This window comes from Macrosteles quadrilineatus, unplaced genomic scaffold (genome assembly GCF_028750875.1).
Source record: "Macrosteles quadrilineatus isolate MER2022 unplaced genomic scaffold, UCM_ALF_1.0 Scaffold_3__2_contigs__length_128488019, whole genome shotgun sequence".
Taxonomy (NCBI): domain Eukaryota; kingdom Metazoa; phylum Arthropoda; class Insecta; order Hemiptera; family Cicadellidae; genus Macrosteles; species Macrosteles quadrilineatus.
The window spans coordinates 64,023,948-64,045,281 of record NW_026542596.1 but is presented as its reverse complement, the minus strand read 5'-3'; the positions used below and the strand labels follow the sequence as shown (position 1 = coordinate 64,045,281).

The 21,334-nt window shown below is 39.4% G+C and overlaps 2 protein-coding genes across 2 annotated transcripts in view; one reads left to right on the top strand and one right to left on the bottom strand.

Moving 5' to 3' along the window:
* Positions 1-10,190, top strand: part of LOC128991075 (uncharacterized) — a 36,768-nt gene extending 26,578 nt beyond the window's left edge. Inside the window, exons 5-8 of the mRNA XM_054413801.1 lie at positions 3,957-4,151; positions 7,057-7,245; positions 8,701-8,878; positions 9,656-10,190. Of these exons, the coding sequence (XP_054269776.1) occupies positions 3,957-4,151; positions 7,057-7,245; positions 8,701-8,878; positions 9,656-9,797 (704 nt within the window). The 3' untranslated portion in view covers positions 9,798-10,190. The remainder of the gene's footprint in view (positions 1-3,956; positions 4,152-7,056; positions 7,246-8,700; positions 8,879-9,655) is intronic.
* Positions 10,191-10,273: 83 nt separating this feature from the next.
* On the bottom strand, positions 10,274-19,420 carry LOC128990607 (cyclin-K-like). Its single transcript, XM_054413076.1, has 3 exons — positions 19,386-19,420; positions 13,524-13,745; positions 10,274-12,053 (listed from the first exon to the last, which is right to left on the bottom strand). The coding sequence occupies exons 2-3, from the start codon at positions 13,743-13,745 to the stop codon at positions 10,623-10,625; spliced, it is 1,653 nt and encodes a 550-aa protein (XP_054269051.1). The 5' UTR covers positions 19,386-19,420; the 3' UTR covers positions 10,274-10,622.
* Between the last annotated feature and the right edge of the window lie 1,914 nt (positions 19,421-21,334).

Sequence of the window (21,334 nt, the reverse complement as noted above, 5' to 3'; positions counted from 1 at the left end):
TAGTCCATTCGTTCACCACAAGTGTAAACACTACAATGAATTTCAATTTGGTAGAACGATTTGCAATACAAATTATTAAAGTTCCCCTGGTATAAAAGTTTATCTATACATAAAACATTTTGTGGGGGGGGGGGGGGTCATGACCACCCTGACCCCCCCCTGGGACCGCCCTTGACCACTGTACCTAAATAATAAAAAAAATAAATTATTAAGCATTCGCACAATATCACAAATGATTCAATTTACAAATTATCACAAATTACTAGATGGCGTTCGCAGAGGCATCCACAAAAATGAGCGGAGTCACCAAGGGTTCATAATAATATATTGTTTTTGTCCTACTACAGTAAGAACAGTCGTTTTTAATGCATGCGTACCATTTTAGTATTTTTGATACCTTAATCTAATTGCCACAAACATTCCCACACTCCGTACGGCTAGCCTTTACTACTTCTTTTACCATTTCCTATGTAGTGGGCATGCTTCCATCCCTTCTCATAGCATTTTAGCATTGCAGATATATTAAAACTGCTACAAACGGTTACCAGTTCCCAAACTCCACTCTGCTCACCTTACTACTTCTTTCACCTCTTCCTACGTCGCGGACCTGTTTCTCTCTCTTCCCATAGCATTTTAAGACTGTATATACCTTAATCTAATCGTCATAAACAGTTCCCACACTCCGCACTCCGGACTACTTGCCTTTACTACTTCATTCACCACTTCCTACGTCGCGGACCTGTTTCCCTCCTTTACCATTGCATTTTAGGATTGCAGATACCTTAATCTAATCGTCATAAACAGTTTCCACACTCTGGACAGCTCGCCTTGACTACTTCCTTCACCACTTCCTACGTCACGGCCCTGTTTTCCTCCCTTCCCATAGCATTATAAGATTGTAGATACCTTAATTTATTCGTCATAAACAGTTCCCACACTCCAGACAGCGCGCCTTGACTACTTCCTCCACCACTTCCTACATCGCGGACCTGTTTTCCTCCCTTCCCATAATATTTAGGATTGTAGATACCTTAATTTACTCGTCATAAACAGTTCCCACACTCCGGACAGCTCACCTTGACTACTTTCTTCACCACTTCCTACGTCGCGGACCTGTTTCCCTCCCTTCCCATTGCATTTTAAGATTGCATATACCGTAATCTAATAGTCATAAACAGATCCCACACTCCGAAAAACTCGCCTTAACTACTTCCTTTACCACTTCCTAAATCGCGGACCTGTTTCCCTCCCTTTCCATAGCATTATAAGATTGTAGATACCTTAATTTATTCGTCATAAACAGTTTCCACACTCCAGACAGCGCGCCTTGACTACTTCCTCCACCACTTCCTACATCGCGGACCTGTTTTCCTCCCTTCCCATAATATTTTAGGATTGTAGATACCTTAATCTAATCGTCATAAACAGTTCCCACACTCCGGACAGCTCGCCTTAACTACTTCCTTTACCACTTCCTAAATCGCGGGCCTGTTTCCCTCCCTTTCCATAGCATTTTATTATTGCAGATACCTTAATGTAATCACCTTAAACAGTCCCCACACTCTAGACAGCTCGCCTTGACTATTTCCTCCACCACTTCCTACATAGCGGACCTGTTTTCCTCTCTTCCCATAGCATTTTAGGATGGTAGATACCTTAATCTAATCGTCATAAACAGTTCCCACAGTCCGGACTGCTTGCCTTTACTACTTCCTTCACCACTTCCTACGTCACGGACCTGTTTCCCTCCCTTCCCATAGCATCACAGGTTTGCAAATACCTTAATCTAATGGTCACAAACAAATCCCACACCCCGAACAGCTCGCCTTTACTACTTCCTTCACCTCTTCCTACGTCGCGGACCTGTTTCCTTCTCTTCCAATAGCATAATATGATTGCAGATACCTTAATCTAATCGTCGTATTCAGTTCCCACACTCCGGACAGTTCGCTTAGACTACTTCCTTCACCACTTACTACGTCGCGGACCTGTTTTCCTCCCTTCCCATAGAAATTTAGGAATGCAGATACAGTACCTTAATCTAATCGTCATAAACAGTTTCCACACTCCAGACTGCTCACCATTACTACTTCTTTCACCACTTGATTCGTCACGGACCTCAAGCTAGTGTCGTCATTTGATTATATTTATGATCCATACCGTATCTGTTCTAATATCTGTGGAATAATGCTATCAGCTATTTCTTTATCTACTGCATTCAAAAGTCAACAGCTGATCATATGTCTTTGTTTATGTGTCAAATACTGCTTCCATAAGGGTTACATTGAAACTTTGAGACCCAGTGGGGCGGATTCCTGAAAGACTTTTTTAACGCCATATAGATGTTGGCACTCACCGATATGGTCTTTATCACCATGCAAAATTTGAAAACGATTGATTCAGCCGTCTAGGATGAGTTTGCGTATTACGAAATGCATAAGAGTCGAAGTATAAGAGCTTCGCTCGCTCCGCTCAACAAGTTTATGTTTACCGATAGTCCAGGAGAAAACTGCACACATCCAACTTCCGTGGGATTTTTTGTAAAGGGTAGGAGTGACTATGTGGAATATCTTTATTAACATATGTCACATAATGGTGTAGCACCGGGTTGGCACTCACCGATATGGTCTTTATCACCATGCAAAATTTGAAAACGATTGATTCAGCCGTCTAGGATGAGTTTGCGTATTACGAAATGCATAAGAGTCGAAGTATAAGAGCTTCGCTCGCTCCGCTCAACAAGTTTATGTTTACCGATAGTCCAGGAGAAAACTGCACACATCCAACTTCCGTGGTATTTTTTGTAAAGGGTAGGAGTGACTATGTGGAATCTCTTTATTAACATATGTCACATAATGGTGTAGCACCGGGTGTTTACCTTCAAATTGCGCTGTTTGGTTTTTTGACGTCGTAAATCCAAGATGGTCGCCATGTGTGTAATCTATTCATTAAATTAATAATTACTCTTTCCAGGGTGAAATAATCGAATTTTAAAACAACAAACAACAACAACAACAACAACAACAAAAACAAAAACAATTTGAAAACAAACAATTTGATTTTTGAATAATTGCTCTGTGTCCATTGGTTACCGAGATATTGAACGTGGAAAAAAACAGAACATTGTCCCCATGGTATTCTTATCGGGAAAAAATAAAATTATATATCTCGCTTATTTCTCAACATATCTTAATACGAATTGGTATCTGGCTTCATCTGATCAAGATCTTCTTGATTATCACCCAAAGTCCCCCATTTTGACATTTCCTTGTCAGAAAACCTTTATACTCACTTCCCATGTTATTCTTATGGACAATATTTTTGCATGCTTGTTTATGAACATACGTGTTGAGAAATATCATGTGTGGTCTGCTGCAACGGGTGTATTAATCGTAAACAAATCTCACAAATTATGGATAGAAAAAAAAAATAAAATAGAGTTGGCGTAACTGCAATCAAAGAAACAGTTTAAACATTGAACTTCTTAATAGTTAACGTCAACCAGCTGTTAGAAAGTATAAAAAAAAAAATAGCAATTGACTAAAGATTGATTTCTCCAGAAACAGTTCTTCTATTCTTTTGATGCCAAGATTTGACATTAATTGGTTCACAAGATTTAAAGAAAAATAAGTTAAAATAACGAATGCGAAGGTTTGAATACCAACAAACCAACCGTCGTTACACAGAGCACGCAGCATGGTCGCCAATCGGGCTATCGATCAAGCAAAATACGACAACGGTAGTGTACACACACATGACACAAGCCCTATCCTTACTGCTCCTCTGTGGCCTTTCCAAACTGTCTCTTCTATGAAACTGTTCCTACTACTAAATTGTTCCATTACCACGACACTGTTCTACTACCAGATTGTACCTCTACTACCCTGACACTTCTATTCTACTTTGGTCCCTTCTACTATACTACTCATTAAAATTTGCAATCATGTTCAAAAAAGCTGCAGTGGAATTGCTGATCCTGAAGAAGGATGACTTTGACCGTGTGCTGAAGGCGTCCATGCAGAAGCAGTGGGACGACATCAGCACTGCAATGAAGCAGTTTCCGTACTTCGAGAACTGGGATGACGTCGCCACCAGGGAGTGTTGCATGCTGAGCGACACATTCTCTTGCAACCCTCACGACATCGTACTGGGTAAGTGGACTGTGGTAGTGTTGTAGATGTCAATATTGCTCCGAGAACTGGGATGACGTTGCCACCAGGGAGTGTTGCATGCTGAGCGACACATTCTCTTGCAACCCTCACGACATCGTACTGGGTAAGTGGACTGTGGTAGTGTTGTAGATGTCAATATTGCTCCGAGAACTGGGATGACGTTGCCACCAGGGAGTGTTGCATGCTGAGCGACACATTCTCTTGCAACCCTCATGACATCGTACTGGGTAAGTGGACTGTGGTAGTGTTGTAATTGTCAATATTGCTTCGAGAACTGGGATGACGTTGCCACCAGGGAGTGTTGCATGCTGAGCGACACATTCTCTTGCAACCCTCATGACATCGTACTGGGTAAGTGGACTGTGGTAGTGTTGTAGATGTCAATATTGCTCCGAGAACTGGGATGACGTTGCCACCAGGGAGTGTTGCATGCTGAGCGACACATTCTCTTGCAACCCTCATGACATCGTACTGGGTAAGTGGACTGTGGTAGTGTTGTAGATGTCAATATTGCTCCGAGAACTGGGATGACGTTGCCACCAGGGAGTGTTGCATGCTGAGCGACACATTCTCTTGCAACCCTCACGACATCGTACTGGGTAAGTGGACTGTGGTAGTGTTGTAGATGTCAATATTGCTCCGAGAACTGGGATGACGTTGCCACCAGGGAGTGTTGCATGCTGAGCGACACATTCTCTTGCAACCCTCACGACATCGTACTGGGTAAGTGGACTGTGGTAGTGTTGTAGATGTCAATATTGCTCCGAGAACTGGGATGACGTTGCCACCAAGGAGTGTTGCATGCTGAGCGACACATTCTCTTGCAACCCTCATGACATCGTACTGGGTAAGTGGACTGTGGTAGTGTTGTAGATGTCAATATTGCTCCGAGAACTGGGATGACGTTGCCACCGGGGAGTGTTGCATGCTGAGCGACACATTCTCTTGCAACCCTCATGACATCGTACTGGGTAAGTGGACTGTGGTAGTGTTGTAGATGTCAATATTGCTCCGAGAACTGGGATGACGTTGCCACCAAGGAGTGTTGCATGCTGAGCGACACATTCTCTTGCAACCCTCATGACATCGTACTGGGTAAGTGGACTGTGGTAGTGTTGTAGATGTCAATATTGCTCCGAGAACTGGGATGACGTTGCCACCAAGGAGTGTTGCATGCTGAGCGACACATTCTCTTGCAACCCTCATGACATCGTACTGGGTAAGTGGACTGTGGTAGTGTTGTAGATGTCAATATTGCTCCGAGAACTGGGATGACGTTGCCACCAAGGAGTGTTGCATGCTGAGCGACACATTCTCTTGCAACCCTCATGACATCGTACTGGGTAAGTGGACTGTGGTAGTGTTGTAGATGTCAATATTGCTCCGAGAACTAGGATGACGTTGCCACCGGGGAGTGTTGCATGCTGAGCGACACATTCTCTTGCAACCCTCATGACATCGTACTGGGTAAGTGGACTGTGGTAGTGTTGTAGATGTCAATATTGCTCCGAGAACTGGGATGACGTTGCCACCAAGGAGTGTTGCATGCTGAGCGACACATTCTCTTGCAACCCTCATGACATCGTACTGGGTAAGTGGACTGTGGTAGTGTTGTAGATGTCAATATTGCTCCGAGAACTGGGATGACGTTGCCACCAAGGAGTGTTGCATGCTGAGCGACACATTCTCTTGCAACCCTCATGACATCGTACTGGGTAAGTGGACTGTGGTAGTGTTGTAGATGTCAATATTGCTCCGAGAACTGGGATGACGTTGCCACCAAGGAGTGTTGCATGCTGAGCGACACATTCTCTTGCAACCCTCATGACATCGTACTGGGTAAGTGGACTGTGGTAGTGTTGTAGATGTCAATATTGCTCCGAGAACTAGGATGACGTTGCCACCGGGGAGTGTTGCATGCTGAGCGACACATTCTCTTGCAACCCTCACGACATCGTACTGGGTAAGTGGACTGTGGTAGTTTGTCCCCAGAGCTGAAGTTCTAGTTTTTCTTTATTTAGTTTTATATGCTCCATAATACTTGATGGATACATACCCAGCTGCTAGTAGTTTCCTGGACTATGGGAACGAGGGTTTATGGGGGAAAATATATTTTTCTCAATTTCGACCCTAAAAACAGTTTTACAATTTCAATTTCTTTCCAAACCATTTTTAGAAATAAAAAAAAGAAATAATTTTGTACATTGAAGCGTTGTTGTATGCCTAAAGGTTACGGAAATAATTAAAAAAAATTGTAAAATTTTAACTCCCATGATATTCTTATGGAGAATAAACTAACTGTTGTAGTTTGCTTGTTTATGAATATTTTTATTAAATTTGTCAATTTTGTTTATTTCATACAAAGCTATAAACATTTCGACAAAAAAACACACCTAAATACCTTCCCTGTAGTAGCAAACCTAAGTACTCATTAAAATGAATGTTATTTTTAAATAGGAAATAAATCTGACAATTTTAAGGGAATATTTGAGTAGAACTCCAGGAAAAAGGAAATTCGGTAAGTCTGCATTTTTGCTGCGACTGGGGTCTTTTTAAATTAGCTGTACTTTTTTATGAAGCGGACCCGGCCTATTTACTATAGAGTTATTGCACTACTGTATTGCATGTTGGGGACACTACTTAGCAGCATGGATGTAATATGAGCAAAGGGTGAGTAAAAAGATTGAAACATCAGCCTCCAGATTGTTGGTTGAGCACTATAATCACACAACCATATATTCCTTCTGGTGACCGGTGGATGTAACTGTACAAAGTAAGACGACTAATTTACCGAGCAGTTGGACTAATGTTATTTTGTATAACTTGCCTCAACCATGGAAATGTTCACTTACTGGTGCACTTAACAGCCAGTGTTGTTTCCCAGGCAAGGGCATGGGCAAGCATGGGTCAGCGCACTTTGTGCTGTCCGGAACCTGCAGCATGGTACAGCGGCTGATGGTCAGCAAGGATGGTGAGAAGTACAAGCTACACCCCCCAGACACAGCTGGCCCGGGGGTTGGACCTCTGGTCATGCAGGTGTGCCTCTTCACTCAGGGCGGCTGCTTTAATTTAGGTTAGTGCAACAGCTGACTTTTGACAGGTAGGCAACCCATCTACAGGGTGAATAAAAAGTCAAGACCCTCCTCCTCTAATATTTTTCCTAGTAAATATACAGAGATATCCTTTTGGTGGTCGAGCAATCTTAGCAGGAAGTTTCATTTTATCATTTTATCATTTTGAAATTTTTTAGTGTCCCCCCAAAAGGGGGGATTTGGGGATCAACTAAAATATTTTAAATGTAAACCCCCTTCAAGTGACACCTCATTTTTAAGTATTTACAGAAACTTAAAGAATGGTGAAAACTAGAGGTCGCTATCTCTTCTCCATCCAAAATGGTAGCCCGTCAAATGTTTTTGGAAAATCAACGGTAAAATTGTTAATATTCGCTGCCATTTTGGATAGAGAAGAGATAGCGAGCTCTGGTTTTCACCATTCTTTAAGTTTTTGTAAACACTTCAAAATGAGGTGTCACTTGAAGGGGTTTACATTTAAAAATTTTGAGTGCCTCCCAAAAGGGGATTTGGGGGACAACTAAAAATGTTTCAATAGAAACCCCTATCAAGGGGACACTCAAAAATTTCAAAATGATAAAATGAAACTTCCTGCTAAGATTGCTCGACCACCAAAAAGGATATCTCTGTATATTTACTTGGAAAAATATTAGAGGGGGGGGGGTCTGGACTTTTTATTCACCCTGTATATGGACTGTAACTGTTACTAACGAAATTCCATTTTCTCTCTTGGTCTTTGATAGTTAATTAACTACTGGTGTGACTTTTAAGATATTATAGTTTTATTATTATAGAGGCAGGTTCGCTTGTCATTTTGTCTTGGTTAAAAATAATGTGTGAGTATGTCAAAAGTTGGTGGTTGAATGCAGCAAACTCTGTTGGTGTCTAAGCTTAACCCCCCTATCAACTTAAACATGGGATGCCTTCTACTCTATCTATAGTCAAAGGTTGAACGATGTAATTTTCCAACAACAAACAACAATGTGTTATAGCATAGACAAAAAACATTAAATATAGACTGTCAGCCGTACTGTGGTTACCATGGTAACCATAAGTTCTGGCGCACACCGCTGGGAGCGCCGTGTAGTTACGTAGAGCGTATGCCGTAACTACATGCCGCTCCAAGCGGTGTGCGCCAGAACCTATAGTGACCGCAGCATAGCTGACGGTCTCTAATTAATTCTTTTTGTCCATGGTTATATTAAACGTCCTTCAAATAACGATTTCAAATCAACTACTGTAATGTTGTTTGATATTGATCCCCAATACTTAGTTCGATTTCGTGATTAGGCTTTCACGGCTGTTGTGAGTGTCCATTTCCATTGATGTTTCGGCGTTAACTGCGCCGTCAGATGGAATTCACCACTCTTTTTTGAAGTGGCCTCAATGGCCGCTATGGGTTAGTTAAATTTACCTATTTTATCTATTTGTTTCACCATAACTGCGCTCCGTCTCAGGGGAGTCTCTTGCTGAGCGTACCATTGTTGCTGATACCAACGTGAGAGTGCTAAGAATCCCTTTGTATCTCCTGCGTCAGCACAACGTGGCCAACATTTGGTCCCGGATTCGTCAGTTCCTGGAGTCTAGAATGTCCTCAGACCAGGAGCTTTTCCAGAAGTTTCTGGAAGCTAGGAGGTAAGCCCTGGTAATGTGAATATAATAGTATGATCATTTTTCTTTCATTGTTGGAGTCTTATTGGTTATCAATTATCAACAATTGAGACGGGACGACACCTGTGTACGTATTTCACCCCCACATATGAGTGAAGGATGTGTGTAGAATCTAGAATCTTTGTAGAAAGGAGTGTGATCATGTGTGTAGCTTTGTTACTGACTAAGATCAGTTGTTTCATTAGTTAGGGTCATTTAATTAAAGCCCAATGATTAGGAACAGCGCTTGTGTCTGGTTTAGAACCATGATAAAAATGCTACTGATGTTTCTCAAGATCGACTCGTCAACCTATTGATTGTTAGGCGAGCACTATTAACCACCCAGCTACCCAGTAGATCACACAAAACCAACAGTTAATTTTAAACAAAGAATTAAGAATAGTTAATATAGTATTGTCTACACGGTGTTTACTTGAAAACAAATATGGTGTCATACAAATTTTTAAATGTTATAGAGTATTTGCAATATTGCTACCTGTTTTATTATGTGCTAATTACAAACAATTCCACCAGTGAGAAAAGTATTACATCATTAAGGTTACGTACTTTGTTTTTGTGTGCGTGTTTAAGTTGACTGAACGAGGATGAGGCTATGAGTGCAGGTAATTTTGTAGCCTATAATATGGTTAGAGTTACACGAAACGTGCAGACCGTTAAGGTATTCGTGCGTTTTACAATTTTTAATGTAAATTAAATATAGTTTAGTAATTTCACTTTTAATAAAGATTGTCATGTTTCCAGATGGGACAAGTACAAAAAGGAGAGATGCGCACAGCTCAGAAATCCCAACACATTGAATCATACAACCATCCACGACGCGCCATACTATTGGCGGGTAATGGGGTCTGAACTATGCAACGGCAGGCCTTGTGGCTCTTCGTAAAGCTGTGGTGTTCTATACGCATTATATACCTTCTATATGACGGGAACTAAAGACATTCGTGTCAAGGGGGGTTTTAAATTTCTTTGTGTCTCGTGTCTTCAAATTGAATAATTAGGCCTAATTGATAAAAAAAACCTTAAAATAATAACTTTTCTGAACCAGTCTTGACCTAATGATTAACGTTCAAATATATTCATTAGTTATGAGAATATTGAATTTTACCATTACAATATGCAATGAATGTTATATTCAGATATTCAAACAAACATGATAAAAATTTTAATTGGCGATGGATACAGAAAGACTTTTAAACCAGGTGTATTCCTATTTGAACTTTTCTTTGCACGACTTATTGATTGTGATATAACGAAGCACCTAGGAGAAAAATGTAGAAAAGGGTTACAGATAGAATACAAAACATTCAAATGTACAAAATATATTTGGTAAAAAACTTACACTTATATCTTACAGTCATTCTAGATTACATTACAAAACTAACAATATTAAATATTTATAAACGTTGATTTATTTTCGATTTAAACCGTGCGGAGGAACTTGTAGCAGAAGATACGATGTTACCATACCGTTTTGCCTTGACAATAGCAAGTTGGATTTCAGATAGCAATTATTTTTTGACCAATTTTACGATGTCAAAATCACAAATTAGAAGGGATGATCATTTAAATATCCAATCAAAATTAACATCTATTTCATTAACAAGTTTCCCATTTTAACCAACGTTTAGTACTATCTGTTCAAATCGAAAGACTAAATACTGGATAGTGCAAAATATCAAGTATTTTAGGGTCAGATGCTTGTTATAATTTACGCTTGCATCTCCATTTCTTCTGGGGGCGGTAGAGTTGACGACGATAGGGATGATGCCGCCCCCAAGATCTGGACGTTGCGGACAGGAGCGGCGGTGGTGGTGGATGTGGAGAGCCCTCGCGCCAACATCATCCTGAGCACATCCGAGGGAGGCAGGGTGTAGGAAGATTGCTCAGAGGTTCCTCTGGTCTCAGCTTGCTCGTACGTTGCAGAACCTCCTCTCGTCACCTGAGATTGGTCGTAGTTCCGAGAGAATTGCCTCGGAGTGGAGATCTGTTCGTAAGACGGAGCACTTCTCTGGCTTGGACCGTACCCTTGCCCGGCTTGCTGCTTGTTTGGACTTGAAAATGGAAGAGGCTGAGGAAAACTACCGGGATAACCTACTCCCGGGTAGCCTACCGGAGGATAACCCACTGGGTTGAAAGGAGGTTGGTATGGAATCCCTCGTGGGTACGGAGTGTTGGGGTAGTTGTAATAAGGATTGAACACATTAGGATTTACTCCGGGATAGTTTGGCGTGGGGTAAGGAATGTTTGGATTCGGGTATGGTTGAGGATACGGGTTCATCAAATACGGGTTCCCACCAGCAAGTCGGAACTGGAGATACCTCAAAATGTAATCCATGAGCTCATCTCGTAGAGAAACGAGGCTCGACATGGGGAAAGGCACTCTAGTGGGAAGGTCTTCGTCTCCGGACCGATAAACAGATTTAACCGGTGGAAGTGGTCGAGGACGAATAGGAATCGGAGGATATTCTTGCTCGTCAATTACCCCAGGTCTGCTCGGAATGGGAGACGTTGTTGAATAAGGATCCTCAGGAGTATACGGCCGCAGTGTGGCGGCTGCACGAGCTATCTGCTGTTGTCTGATGGCCGAGGCGACGTGTGGTGGGAGATTGGCTAACAGCGGAGACTGGGGAGACCTGACGGACTGGACCGGGATGTATCGTGGGTTCGCAGCTCCCCCTGAGTATACATCAGCTACATCTCCCGAAGGAGCGTCAGGCTCTCCTCCCAACTGACGTCTCAGATTGTTTCCTCCTTTTCCCTGGATCGCTGGCTTTCTCGTTATCAACAACTTCCTCAACGGAATCTGTGTCGGCTCGTCCTCAGGCTCCTCTGTAACCTTGGGTGTCGCCGTGGTGGTCTCCTCCTTGGTCCTGGTTGGCAGGACGATGTGGGTTCGACGTCCCTTGACGTACTCGCCGTACGAGGGGGTCGTGGAAGTGGAGGGAACGACGGTCGTGGTGTAGCCAACTCTGCGAGGGATGTGTTGTATCACTGGGGGCCGAGTAGGGTCGTTCGGCTGACGAAGAACTAAGATTGGCCTTCTTGTAATTTCTTCTTCACTCGGTCTCTCCGTGGTGAAAGGAGCCAATCTTTCGCCAGTGGCTTTGAAACCGGTACCGTTGTTTGCGGTGTATGACACCTGCAGGAACATATTTAAAAGTATTAATTACTGTGCAATAGTAGCCTATTCTAGTTTGAAACATAAATAAACACATAATAATGCTTAATGCTATGTTATTATGGGTTAGAATTTGAAATAATACATTACGGAAGAACTTAATCTAAGTAAGCATTTTTTTACGTTTTAAAGCTCCATAGCTACCTAACTTGGTGTAGAACATTGTTGATAGGAAAATCGTTGTCAAAATTAGTAGGTATGAATAAAAAAATATGGATGAAAAGTACATAACTAAATCTTGATTTAAGAATTCACACAGCAAACTGACACGTCATACTTTCTCATACTCTCCCAAAACATTATTACTCTTGTGGAGACATTTTAATGTACATACAATCAGGCAAATGGAAATTCACTTAGTCTGTAGGTTTGCTACGGTGGGGGTATTTTACATTATTTTTGGTTTTGTTAAGGGCTGAAAAGAACATAAAATCCTTAATTTTAATCAAAATCGTTCTAGCCATTATTTTCATCTGATCTTTCCGTTATTTCATGGAGATTCATGAAAAAATCTTTATAACAAATTTAAAAACCATAAAAAATGCCCGAAGATACAACTGTATTGACTATAGTACCACAGATATTAGAACATATCTGATAAGGACCATAAACATTGTCAAAATGTTGTGACTGTTCCGAAATGAAACATGTTTATCGAGTTGCCTAAACAGGGAATACGCTAATACTGTAGGTATCATCTTAGGACCTGGGCCCGGAGCCGATTTACTTTTCATTTTTGAGGTTCCCAGAGGCCAAAAACAAGAAAAGTTTTAATTCATACAATACAACTTCGAGAACAACTTCTTTTAGTTCAAGAGGACCCAAAACGGATATTTACACCAAGACGTCGATGAAAACAATACTTTCTATACCATGTATAGGAGGAAAAGCAAAATGAGTTCATTCAATCGAAATTTAATGAGTAAATTAAACTTAAGCTCCATATAAAAACGCGTCGACCTATCTGACGAACAACTAAAACATTTCATCCAGGTTAGCACTCGTACTCTTTGTCTTAGAACAATTGACAAGGACGGGCATTAATTGCCTGGACCAACTGACCTGAGTCAGGTAGTCGGGTATTCCTAAATTGCGCCAACGACTCCAGAGAGCCACCTGATACGTTCATTAACTCCGCCAGGTGGCAACGCGCTTTGACTGTATAATTGAGTACGGTAGGTTAGGTTAGGTTAGGTTAAGTTAGGTTAGGTCAAGTTAAGGTTAGGTTAGGTTAAGTTAAGTTAGGTTAGGTTATGATATGTTAGGTTGACACGTAAACAAGGGCATTTCTTCTGCCGGCAACTCAACCCTACCTTGGGCTTGGCGCAAATAAGGAACACTTTTGGGACCCTTTGAGGGCTTGGCGGAATTCAGGAACTCTTTGGCGCAAAATGCACTACCACTAACAACACCTGATACAAACCCAAGTACCTTTTTGAGCTCGCCAGTCTCGTCTACGAAGCCGAACATGCCCTTGACGTTGCCCATGACGTCGCGAGTCTCAATCTTGAAGCTTCCGTCCGCCGCCTCGTAGCCGAAGGTGTAGGAACCATCCTCGTTGACTCGGTTGATCTGCTTGATGATCTCAACCTCTTGGGGCTCTGCTTGGGGCTGACAGACCACCGTCGTCGCCAGTGCAAGCCACCAGAGCATCTGCAGACAGCGGCAATCAACGTTGTAATCAAATACACTAGGTTATTGGAAATTGGGGAAGCCCAGCGATCAAGGACAAGTGGGTCCAGTTGGGAACCGTTAAAAATATTTGGGCTTAAGGATTGAACCGGCAACATTCTCTATTTCTTGCTCGCTTAACGATTACTGCGACGCACTGTATGCATGCGGCGAGAGCATATATTTTGCTATTGATAAAGGCAGAAAACCCATACCCATGTTTAAGTTGTAGTATTATTGAAAGGAAAGTTCAAGGTATCGAGTGCCACCGGCATATTGTCACTGTATCCGGCACAGATTCTCTGTAACCAATTGATAAATTAAATAGGTTATTATAATTATCACTGAAATTAAGGAACGTATTACGGTAATCTTAAGCTGTCAAGTTGTCATCGTGGTTAGACCATAGGCCTATATCTGTATTTCATACTAATTAAACTATTTCCTACACTTAACTTTGAATTATAATTCAAATAGTTAAACTAGCCTGAAATGCACATACGTAATACTTTTTTTGTTCTGAGAATGAAGAGTGTGTGCCCACTCAACGAATTAAAAAAGTCATGATCGGTGTCTATAAAACAAATCAGGTTTACGACGACCTTTGGACATGGATGACACACCATAGTCAACCATTGGCGTGTAGAGGAAGGCGGTATCTATTGTACAAGACCTCACACTCCGAGAAAGTGACATCCGCGGTAGTAAGGACGATGTTCCGGTCAATCCATCCACTTTTACCTTCAAACATTTCTGGAATTAGTGTGGAATCACAACTGGAAAACCGTCCTCTGTTGACACATGTCCAGTGCTTCCAATATATCAGTTACTTTGTCCCTTGTAAATTTTAAAATATCTAATAGTTCTCGAAATTTAATTTAATGAAAATAATTGAACAAGTTTGAACAAAATTGGACCATCGTAAACGGTTGCATGTTTCTTTCTGTAGAGAAACGTTTCCAATAAAACACTCCTCGCCAGAAACCCTTTTTTACGTCCTAAGACTTTGAGCTAATGTGGTCTGCAAACCAGCAAACTAAACCACAGAGTCATGAGAATAAAGCGCCGGGTAAGAACACACATCTACAAGCCGTTACCGCTATCACGAGAATCGTTCAAGCTTTGAAATATGATCATTTTATTAATTTAACAGTTATCATATGATGTGACTGCAACGGTGACAAATACGTCACCTGTTGTAACATCCTGCGTCACCAGAATCTCACACGCTGACCCAGAATACATTCACAGTTCTCACAGACATTTCAACAGGACGTTGGCCAAACAGTTGAATGGCCTTTGTTTATATTGAAGTTCGCACGTCCATTTTTACACATTGATTGCTTAACTGACCTCAACCACATAATTTTAATTTGTTTTAGGAATTGTTTGTTCTTTAATATTAAAATCAGTAGGCTCCATCTCCATCTCCAAGTTTCTAAATGATAAATTTATTTGATGTACCTTTTGAGGGAATAATCGATAAAGAATGGTGATGGAGAATGGAGAATGATGAGGGAAATGGTGTAAGAATGGTTGATGATGATGATGATGATAATGTTAAAGTTGTCAATCGTCATTGTTGATGTGAGCTACCGACAGATTGTGCTGATGTAAATTACTGGTTTCTGTCAAATTCACGATTTTGTTTACCAAGTGAAACTGATTGAACAACATATTGTGAGCTATAGCAACGGTTATGACCCATCAACCAAAATTGTCAGCAACGCGATGAGTTGATCACATGAAAGAATTTCATGAGTTGATCTGTGTTACCAATTATATCGGCTGATTCTTTGGCCAGTATCTTTTATTAAAAACCTACAATAACAAAAAAAAACTTACTCGAGATATAGGGAATCTTATTTGACGACAACGCGCTAATAAAGAACGTACCAAAATAATCTTTTGAGTTCATAGGTGAAGTCGCTTCTATTACGATAATTTACCACCGTTTTCCAATAATTTTTGTTTTCAGTTCATTTTACACCTTCAAGTTTCAGCATAGTTATGTTCCACCTCCACCCACATTGCAGGTGTGTATATAGCCCTTATATTGTCAGTATAGTATATTACCTTACTAGCCTGATAGGTGGTGTTTGTAATATTTTGTCATAAATAAATTAACTGTAATATTTTTATATTAAGAAAACAAAATAGGCCGTTGCAATTAGCTGTTTAGTTCATCAGCTGAGTGCAAGGTAAAATTACATTAAGTCACTTTTCCGTTTATAACCACGGCAAAGGGCAACTTTCCAGCCTATCAATGCGGATGGAAAAGTACCTGTTTCTGTGTAGTGATGTTAAAGGTTTGACCACTTCGATGTACCTGGACGGTGAGCTACACTTGCAGCTAGAGGTCTAGACAAAGAGTGGAATGATGTTTATGATTCTACCAAAAGAATGCATTTGGAAATTACGGCTATCACCCAAGTTCATAACTTAACCTAATGTAAACCTAAAGTTATCCTCAGAGAAAAGGGGAAAACTCCTACTTTCCGTAGCATGAACCAACAATATGTATCTGATATAGTAACCTTTGTGGAGTGATACTAAACCGCACTGATAAACTCTCCACCAGTTGTTGTGAAGCAGGTGATTTGTGTCGCCATTTCCCAAGCTTGATCTAGACCTACCTACTTATTGATCCACCGTGTTGTGTTAGTGTGAGTCAATAGCGATTATCTAGTGTGGGAACCCACTAACCAGTCGAGCCACACACATACACAATATACTAACACACATGCAACGAACTCTGTGGCAACAAACTGTTTACTATTAGAACACCCTTCCTCTCTGGAGTAACCCTTAGAGAATTAACGTTACTTAGTAATTTGTTGCGTAAAATGTTCGTTTTGGGGAAAAGTTCATTGGGGTGATTTTTATTAGAGTGAACTAGTGTATTACCATTGAGGAAAGTTTAGTTACCAAAACCAGCAGAAAGCCAAAGAATACTGGAAGGTTGGTGGAGTGAAACAGATTGGCGCATAGCACTCTTCCGCTTACGTTTAAGGCCAGTGGGTTTTCAGGTTGAAAAACACACATACGGTATAGCGTTTATACAAGAAGACAAATTAATTATACAAATTTTCAGATAAGATCGTTTCTACATAAAGCAGCAGAACTTCTGTTAAATAACACGTTGAAAAGTAATTGGTTAAGTCAAGTAAGCTGTAAGTTGTTTGTATATAAGTAAGTTGCAAGTTAAATCCAAATATAAGACAAGATGATCAGTTAAAATTCGACAAGCTCCCCAATGAAATACATGTTAATATAGCCCTAAAAGTATTTTTATATTGTGTCGTTGGTTGGTGATTCCTTATTAAAATATATAAAAAGAAAAAAATCAATTTGTGGTTAAAATTCGCCAAATAAAGAATTATAACCAAACCTAGTAATTTAAAATAGATATCCTTACAAGTTTGGTGATAGGGTAAATGAATTCAGTGTCATGCAATAGTACAGTGCCAGAATCAGTGATAAAAGGGTGTGGTTGAAGTGTGGGCAAGTGTAGTGGATCGTATCTGCCTTACACAAGTACTAAACAGTCCTAACAATTTTAACGCAAAATTAAGATGAACTCAATTATTCAACCCATAGGCTTTTAATAGTTTTTTTTTTACAGTAACTAAGAATGCATATGATGTTGAATTTACTTCATCAACTCGTCCATGGAAAATGTCTACCTAATCCAAATAAATGAATTGAAACATAGTATGCTTCACGTATTTCAACACGTGTATATGATGCCTTTTTCTAATAAATTACAATATTTAACTATATTAAATAAGGTATTCAAGTTGTGGAGATACAATGTTTGAATCTGTGGAACTTTCATAGAATCCGGTAAAATGAGCAGCAGTTGATACAAAAACCATTCCTCCATATTAATCGGTTCACCAAGTATCTTAATTAGGACGGGTGCAAAGATATCGAATACTGTATACATAATGGGTGTTCACACAATTGTAATGAGTTGCTGGACAAATATCCAACAAAGTGACTGTTATATGTCACGAAACGCCAAAACATCTCCATCTTTTATATGGGATGAAAAATCATTAAACAATCATCTTAACCTGAAAATATTAATGACTTTGAAATAAGTTGTTGTTTTTACTAATATTAGTTTACAATAAACGTCAGCAGTTTCAATGATATCGATGTTACATGTTCGGGTGGAATGCCAAAATACCTCAGTGTAGGAAATGCATTGGATCCACTTGAATAGCTTCGTTGATGATTAATACACAACACTTATTCAACTACATAGACGAAATGCAAATAATGCTTTGGATATATTCAACAGCATCGCCTAATAGCATCCCGATACGTTTCTTATCCAAGCCAAGTGATGGCCCTCTTTGACTGTATAACTGAGTAGGTTAGGTTAGGTTAAATTAGATTAGGTAGGTTAGGTTAGATTAGGTTAAGTTAGGTTAGGTTAGGTCAGGTTAGGTTAGGTTAGGATGCCACGTAAACAAGGATATTCCTTCTGCCGACAACTCACCCCTACCTGAGTTGTTTAATTTTGTATCTAGTGTTTCGTCAAGGGGAGTGCACAAATAGAGCTCAAACTGGGTTGAAGTTATTTACCAAGTTAGATAAAACGAATACCGTAGTTTATTTTAAATTTTTTTTAGCGTTTGGTTTTTTAGTTAAGAATAAAAAAGGTGTGTATAATATTACGCTTTAAAGGCGTATCATTTCAATCCCACTTTGTTGGTGTATGATATTAGCCCCGGTTGACACTACACTGTACATTTCGGTCATGATTCAATTGTGTTAAGTAACGCGATCGTTGTAATTTAAAGATATTTTCCGTCAATTCACAACCACTATTTTTCAGAGCAATAGATTATAAGAAATAGAAGTGGTATGAATTAAATTTTTTAGGTTAGGTTAGTACAGTAGAACCTTGATAACAAGACTCTCATGGGGATTATAAAATAAGACTTGTTATCAAGGTTGTCTTCTTATCAAGGTTTGCAATAAGATGTGATAGGGGCAAAATAAATTCTAGGCAATTTAAAAATTACACTTGTTATCCAGGGTGACTTGTTATCAAGAGTGTCGTTATTGAGGTTCCACTGTATAGAGTTTAGTATAGAGATAGAAAACCCTAACCTAAACCAACCTAACCTAACCTAATCTAACCTAAACCAACCTAACCACACTCCACTAGAGGTAGTGAATTGATGGAAAAATCCTAATTTAAATTGACAGTATGCTGAAACTTAGGATGCGGTCGAATTTACGATATCCTAATAAATCGAATTATCGAACAATGAAAGTATCTATTCGATTGATACACATACTTAAACTAACTAAAAACTAAAATTTCTACATGGTTGAATTGTGTGGCAGTTACTATAGTAAAAGATCTACTGGTTCCTAATAAACAACAAATTTATCATGAAGTCCAGCGTTTTTACTTTACCATAGGGTTTAGGTAGGCCTACTTTCTCACCTGTTGATACAAAATTACAGAGCCTAAAAACAAAACTTTTTTTCACTACTGATAGAAAACTCAAGGAAGCTCTAACAATTTTAAACACTAAAGAAACTGCACAAATTAAAACCTAAATAAAATTAAATGTTTGTAACAGAACAGACTCACACATGTACACTGTAAGATGACGTCAGGCACAAGACACTCATGGTGCACGGACTAGCCCGGGGCGACGGCTCCGTCAGTATATAACCTGGGAGAAAGTCCCGCGGGACTCCCACGGCCCTCCCAGGGGATGATACTTCAAGGTCAGTGGCTGCGGGTACAGAACAATCAATATGGGGATGGGTGGAGATTTTCTATCAGTAGTGAAAAAAAGTTTTGTTTTTAGGCTCTGTAATTTTGTATCAATAGGTGAGAAAGTAGGCCTACCTAAAACCTATCAAGATTAAAACAAAATATTCACAAAAATGTGGAATATCACACACAAAGAAAAATAACATGGGCCTATTGCATAAAACTACAAGTACAAGTTTACATTTTTACAGGTTACAGGTCCCTGTAATTACAATTTATCAATTACAGGTGTTGCTAGAATAATTTGTATACTTGTAAGAACAAGTACAAAAAATGTTAACAGCTGACTACAATTTTACAATAAAATTACACATACGTCTTCAAATTTCCCATATAGGGGATAAGCTATTACCGTAGGTCTTATGGTAAGACCTAGACCCGGGAACGATTTACTTTTTCGATTTGATGCCAAAAACACCATCCGACCAAATTCATATATATTTGTGTGTGTGTGTCCGTTAGCGCGATAACTCGAGCAAAAATGATTTGATTTTGATGAAATTTGGTACAAACGTGTAACCTACGTTTATTCGTACGAGTTCGCGAACCAGCATTATCGGACCAAGGGAACGGGGTTTTACGGGGGGTATTATGGGCTAAAAAATGGTTTTCTAATTTTTGACCCTCAAAACACAAAATTTCCCAATTTCTCTTCAGACCTTTTTAAAGAGATTAAAAAAACAAATAATTTAGTAAATCAAAGTATTTTTGTACGGTTATTGGTAACGGGGAAAATTAAAAAAACTTTAATTTTTTCTAACTCCCATGTTATTCTTATGGAGAATATTGTAAAATGTTGTAGTTTTCTTGGTTATTGATATATTTTGATCAAACTTGGCAAATTTATTTATTTTATACTAAGCTATTATTATTTTACTGAAAAATACACTATTAGTTGCCTTGTAGCAGCAAACCTACGTACTCGTTAAGCCTAATGTTATTTAAATAGATTTAGGTTAATTGAAAATCAATTCAGACAAATGGAAATTCACTTAGTCGGCAGGGTTGCTGCGGCGGGGGTATTTATAGTTAGTGGATAGTCTATTAAATTGATGTTAATCAATAGTTATCTAATTAATTAAGTGGTCATAAATGCTATAGTCCTTATTTGACTATGCCATCTTCACTTACTATAACATTATAAAAATATTATAGTTGTTTAGTTTTAAGTTCCAGTTTGAAGGTCCTTCTTCGGCGTTGTGGATCAGAATAATCATCACTATTCCACATCTTTGTCTTAAAAAAGAATAACTTGTACAATAGCAACAAAGGTTTACAGGCCAAAGAAGCTAGGTAAAAAATTCTTACATTTTTACAGGTATATGTAAAATTGTAATAACTTTATTGTAAATACAAGTTTACACACCTGTAAAATTGTAAAAAAATGCCTGTAAATTTGGGTTTTTGAGTAGTTGTTACAAGTCTGTAACTTGTAGTTCATGCAACTCCTGTAATTACAATTTCTGAAGAATTCTTCAGAAATTTGCCTGTAAACTTGTAAAATTGTAAAATTGTAGTTTTATGTGGTAACTTGTATGGTTCAAAGTATGACAGAAAATAATTTAAAACACATTAAGGTACAACATAAATATACAGGGTATCCCGGAACTCTCTGGAACCCTTTTGTATATTTGTTCCTTAGGTAAAAACTATGCAAAACACTATATAAACATGGGTCTAAGATGCCTGGTTTTCTGTCTGTGTGTCCATATGTGATTTTCATAAATTAATCCATAACTTTCGAACTCCTTAAACGATTGAC

Bases quoted from the DNA above. Each gene is read 5' to 3' on its own strand.
- LOC128990607 (XM_054413076.1), bottom strand. From the start codon at position 13,745: ATGCTCTGGTGGCTTGCACTGGCGACGACGGTGGTCTGTCAGCCCCAA. The intron at 12,054-13,523 runs GTACTTGGGTTT...ATGTTCCTGCAG, and splicing joins AGACTGGCGAGCTCAAAAAG to GTGTCATACACCGCAAACAA.